Below are 6,000 nucleotides of genomic sequence, written 5' to 3'. Positions count from 1 at the left end.
GCAGAGAAGTTCCCCAGACTGTGGCTTTTCTTTTTCTTGGAACTGATCAGCACTACTCTGGACTAAAACCCCAGAAAAACACCAGGAGCTCTCACCTGTGGCCCACCGGGGCCGGGACATGGCATCTTCCAGTGCAGGAGGGACTGATAAGAGACTGAGAGAACCAAGCTACACCTAAGAAGGACTTTCTGAATTTTCCATCTCTTCAGAACAGTGAGAAGTTTTATTGTTTAATTTTTTTTTTAATGTTTGTGAATACTTTGCTTGTTAAAGAAACAGGTTTTTTCCACTTTTCTCCAAGGAAATCTTTTCCCAAACCAGTAGGGGGAGGGGCCACTTGAATATGCATTCTAGAGGGACCTCTTTGGAAGTTTTCTCCCAAATTTGCCCTAAACCAGGACAGGCTCTGATAGTGAAAGATTTTGTGACCAAAAATATATGTATATTTGCACCTGGGACGGCCACGTACTGCCTGAGCAAGACCACCAGCCTAAAAACATGCTTCAGGCTCACAAGTATGGAGTAAAGCCAGAGCCTTTTGGTCCAATTCAAATGTTCACTGATGTTAGAAAGGAACAAGATTACATCTAGCATCTGGACTAACTCCAGGCTGGAGCAGGAGAGCTGACTCGGACACACCTGAGATGTCATCACCAGCAGCAAAGAGAAAGAACATCTGCAGATATCCCATGGAATCTGCATCTGTTGTGTGTGCTATGAGCCAGGAGCTGGGCAGTGTTCACTGCCTCACTGGGAGAAGGTCAGTGTCTGGGGACATTCCCTAGAAGCCTGTTGTTTTCCCACCCCTGGGAGCTCCTCAGGTGCTGCTCTGCCCACCCCACCTGTCCCCATTGTGCAGGGACACAATGTCACCTCAGCATCAGGCAGGCAGCCAGTTCCATTGGAAGTGATTGACTGGAATCAGTCAAGGGAAGATAGTGTCAGAAATTTTATTACAGTCTCCTGGGAACGTATCAAAGTAGCACCAGGCTCTTAATAGAATAAGTACTGTAAGCTGTCCTGCACAAAGAATCAGTAATGGGGTATGGCTTCCTGCAGGAGATAGTTTGATGTATCTGGGCCATTTCTAACTAAATCCTCCCTGAAGTCCTCTATTTGTGGCTCTTCCAGCTCCTCCAGGATTAATCAGCTCTCTCCTTTTTCTCTGAAAGATACATGGCTACTTGCAGCTCCAAATGCAAAGCCCTGTGGGAGCTCCCATCTGGGGAGCATCAGTGGTGACAACAGGGTGGCAGCCTTGGCCACCCACCCACAGCTGCGTCCTACTCCCAAGTCCTGTGTTATTTATGGAGGCCCTTGCCAGCACAATGTCCAGACAGCTAGCACTGAGTAGTCCAGCATTGTGTAGTCCGGCAAGCACTGGGGTGAGGGCAATCCCTGATTTTGGGTCCTGGCAGCTACCTGGGGTGAGGGGAGAGGCATGTTATGACCCACATGGCCAAAATCACATTTAGGATCAAACTGACCTTAGAGCACTTGGGGCAGAGTTGGCTTCTGCTGGTTCACCAGCCCAGAGGAGCAGTAACTGGGAAGTCCAGATTGCCATGGGAAGGATGAGGAAACTGACGAATTGCTTGAAGGTGTAGGAACACCAGAGAAACAGTTTTCAAGCACAGACCACAAGAACAGCTGACAGATCAGTAGGATGCTGTGCCCAGAGATTAGGCACGTTGACTCCCTCCTGTGTCAGTACAGAGAAAGTCCATGACCCAGAGAAGGGCTTTGCAAACCACCAGGTCAAACACCAAGTGTGTTTGGAAGCTGCTAAGAACAGCATCAATGCTGGTACTACCAGCATTGGAGGTACTGGAGGTACTACCTCCTCAGGTGCCCTCAGGCCAGGCAAGCCAGGGCAAGAATCAGACCAGCAGCATGGCCAGCCTGGACAGACCCCTGTGTCACCTCTCCCACCACTCACCAGCTCCTCACTCATCTGGGTCACCAACTCAATCTCACTCTCTAAACACCCATGTACCAGACTTGCAAATCTGCTTTTGTTTCTGAAGAGGGCAAATCTGAGAACATCCCCAGGGACACAGCTTCACCTCCTATATTCAACTCATTCAACTCCTTCCTGTATTCAACTCATTCAGATAAATCCACTTAGTTCCACCAGTGTTTAACAGGAGTGGAAGGTTATTTCAAGTGAGTCCAAATGCTTTTATTTCCTCTATATCCACTGCTGGTTACGGTGAGGGAAGATGGGGACTGAGGGGAAGGGCAAGAGCAGTTAAGGACTGTGAGGAGCATGGGGTCCAATGGTTATTTCCATCATGTGCTCCCTGCTGGAATGCTAAAGGCACCAGCCATGGCTAAGAGGCGGCCAGTGGTAAGGCTTCATGACAGTGGGCTCCATCCTCACAAGGATACTTTCATCTGGCTGTGATTAAAGCCTTCACACCTGGAGGAGCTGCAGCTGCATGGACCTCACATCTCTAGGTCCTCTACGGTGATAACTATTTGACAGTGACACCAACCCATTGCTGGAGTTTCTGCCATCAATACACAGCCAGGAATGCCTGCCTGCTCAGCAGAGACTGTTCTCACAGCTCACCACCCCAGCTTTGGTATCTCTCAGAACAGCACAGATCACCAGACCCTGCAAATGTGGTCACTTCCCTCCCCAGAAGAGCCAAACAGGTTGGGATGGTGATGGGATTTTCCTCTTCAGGCAACCTGTCATGTGTCTGGAGAATAGCTGCATACACTGTCCAAATGCAGGAGTGCCATCTCCTGGGCACTGGGAGACAGTATACAACAGCCTTGGAAAACCATCCTGGAGTAACTCAGAGCTCCTGAGGCTAAGAAGCTGCTGCGACGGGCAGGTACCACCCATGAAGAGAAACCCAACCTTTGTGTGCCTCAGCAAGCAGCTGCAGGGTCAATGAACAGCTCTCAGGTCAGTGCATGTTTAACCTGTGCCAGGAACTACATACAATTTCCCAGCGTGAAAAATGACTGGGGGACACCAGACCTTTACCAGTCCTGTATCAGCACTGGAGGGTTGCCATGCCTCAGATCCCAATGGTTTGCTATGGAGGAACAGGCACATGGCTCCACAGTGGATGTGCGGGGACAGGCACCTCACCCTCCCATCCCTCCCTGTGGTCCTGCTGCCCGCAGCTCCCTGCCCTGCCTCTGGCTCCCCTGAGGCTGCTCCCTGTCCAAGGACCAGCCCTGCATCTGCTGCCCCCCTCCCTGCATGCTGCCATTCGCGAGGGTCAGACCCCTGATGTGTCCCCACGGTGTCAGAGCTACAGAGTAGCCATATTCACTCAACACCACCTTTCAGCTAATCACGTTCTTCCCACATTATACTGCTCCACAGATCTGTATCTGCTCCTCATTCTCCCTTGGTTCATTACACTCTAGTTTTCCTTCTCCTCCTCACTTTGCCCTGCAGCCCACAGAGGCAGACATAGACCACATAGAATTTCAGCTCAGGTACTCTTAATTTCTGACAAAATAACATGGAATGAAGCCAAGCACCATGTGAAGTCCCACAAGAACCTGTTTCACTGGCTGTGAGCTGACTGTGCTTTCAAGCAACTCTTACATCCCCTTACAGGGGTAATGGGAATCCTCAACAACCATTCTTACACTCACTGATGGATTTATGGCAATACATATCTGTTCTGGTACTAAACAGAATCATAGAATTATGGGATCATAGGTTAGAAGGGACCTTGAAGATGATCTTGTTCCATCCAAATAATGGACAGGGACACCTTTCACTAGACCAGGCTGCTCCAAGCCCTGTCCAGCCTAGCCATGGACACTTCTAGGGATGGGGCATAACCTCACTGGGAACCTGTTCCATTGCAGAATACTACTACTAGTACCAACAACAATAATGTAAGAGTGAACACTTATGTTACAGCATTACCCTTCTTTCCTGCCTGTTTACAATGCTGTGGAAAATACACTGGATTTCTGATTGCAGCAGACACTGTGCTCTGTGTTCCATTATGCAACTAGTATGTTCCAGGGATAGTCACAGCCCAAACTTCTACCCAGAATTACATAACACGTCAAATGAGTGTGCACCCAGGGAAGTTAAATGATTTTAATACTTCACCAGCAGAAATGATGGGATCCTCATACCTATAAAGCAATCTAGTAAACTAATAATAATCTGATTATTACATCTACAATCTGGAGAATACTCTGTGAGATCCAGTTACTCTCCTGTCTTCTAGGGAAATGAATGATACCATTAATTCTGTTGCTCCAGAGCAGAACTGATCCCAGTTCATACATCCCCTTGGGCCAAATCACCCAGCATAAACAGCCCTTTACGTGCAGGGGGTAAATCTGAGTGTCCATCTGCCTGACAGTGCATGGTTAGATTGCATATTGGGAAAAAATTCTTCCCTGTGAGGGTGGTGAAGCCCTGACACAAGTTGCCCAGAGAAGCTGTGGCTGCCCTATCTTTGGAAGTGTCCAAGGCAAGGTTGAACAGGACTTGGAGCAGCTTGGTCTAGTGTAAGGGATCCCTGCCCATGGCAGGGGTTGGAACAAGATAATCCTAAAGTCCCTTCCAACCCAAGCCATTGAGGGATTCTATGATTCTAAGCAGTTTTCCAGGGCTGCTGCTTCTCATCCTGAAGCAGCCACAACAGGGCTTTATAAAGCAAACCTAGTCCTCAGTGCCATGAACAGCACAAACCCAGGATCCCCAGAATGTTTTTGCACATTAAATACAAATCTGCTTTCCAATCCCTGGGAAAGAGCTATGAGATCACAGCTTCTGCTCTGACTGCTTTAGGCAGGCAGTGCTCGAGCTGCTGCCCCTCCAATCCCCAGTAAATTTTCATGCCACAAAATTTCCCCACACACTTCCTATGAAGAAAAAATAAAACCATAAACCCACAAAATCCAACCCACAACTCTCGAATTTTTGTCTTTCCTCCATTCCCAGGAGCAGCACCCATGGGGTGGCCGGGCCTCCCTCCCCAATGTCCCAACAGCTCCCAGGCCGCAGCTCCTGCCTCTTCTTCAACCTCAGCCGCCCCGGAGGCCGTCCCGCCGGAGCCGCCGCTCCGCTTCCCCACAGAGCGGATGGACCCGGCGCCGAGGGGCGCCGAGGGGCGCCGAGGGGGCGCTGGGAGGCCGCAGCGGCGGGCCCAGCCCGGGGCTTCCTACGAGAGAGGCTGCGCCCCCCACACGAATCCCTACAACCCCACAATGCTCCGCGCCAGACGCGGAGGACAAAGCCCAGCGCGCGGCCCTGCGAAGGTACCCGGATGGGCGCGAGGCGGGGCGGTGGCCGGAACGCGCTCTGATTGGTGGTCACGGGGCTAGAGGAGGCGGAGTGCCCTGTGATTGGTCGTCGCGCGGCAGGGGGGGAAGGGCGGATAACGGGGGGCTACAAAATGGAGCCGTGCGCTGCGCCGCTACTTACATAACACGACCTCTCACCCCGCCGCACCGGCGGGGCGGGGCGAGGTGGTACGATTGACCGGCCGTGCGACCAATCCGAAGCTGGCAGCGCAGGCGTCTAGCCAATAGACTGTCGGCGCCGCGGCGCGGGGGGTGGGGGCTGCGGGGCGGGGCGGCAGGGTCGGGGCGCGCGCGCAGGGCCGGTCTTGCCGCCCGCCGTGAGGGGGTGCGGAATCTCCCGCCATTTTTCAACCGTCCCGCCCGGGCCCCGCCGGGTCTCACCATGGCGCCGCTACTGGGCCGCAAGCCGTTCCCGCTGGCTAAGCCATTGCCGCCGGGGGAGCCGGGCGAGCTGTTCGTCATCCCTCACACGCAGGAGGCCTTCCGCACCCGCGAGTATCCGCCACACCGGGGCGCGGGGGGGCCAGGGCGGGTCCCTGGGCCGTGGAGCCGAACAAAGCGGTGGTAGGGTCGGGCGGATAGCGGGACCGTGAGGAGAGTGCGGCGGGCGCTACCCTGGGCTCGGCGAGGTCGTTGTTCCTGAGGAGTTCCAGAGCCTGTTCAGGCGAGCGGGGGAAGTGGGACAGCAACTCCGCG

The 6,000-nt window shown here is 52.9% G+C and overlaps 1 protein-coding gene across 1 annotated transcript in view; it reads left to right on the top strand.

The window, feature by feature from the left end:
- Window positions 1-5,548: 5,548 nt before the first annotated feature.
- Window positions 5,549-6,000, top strand: part of BAZ1B (bromodomain adjacent to zinc finger domain 1B) — a 43,672-nt gene continuing 43,220 nt past the window's right edge. Inside the window, exon 1 of the mRNA XM_038157632.1 lies at window positions 5,549-5,799. Within this exon, the coding sequence (XP_038013560.1) occupies window positions 5,687-5,799 (113 nt within the window). The 5' untranslated portion in view covers window positions 5,549-5,686. The remainder of the gene's footprint in view (window positions 5,800-6,000) is intronic.

Source organism: Motacilla alba, chromosome 19, assembly GCF_015832195.1.
Source record: "Motacilla alba alba isolate MOTALB_02 chromosome 19, Motacilla_alba_V1.0_pri, whole genome shotgun sequence".
Classification (NCBI taxonomy): domain Eukaryota; kingdom Metazoa; phylum Chordata; class Aves; order Passeriformes; family Motacillidae; genus Motacilla; species Motacilla alba.
Note: the sequence above shows the minus strand (reverse complement) of the source record. Positions and strands in the feature narration are given on the sequence as shown.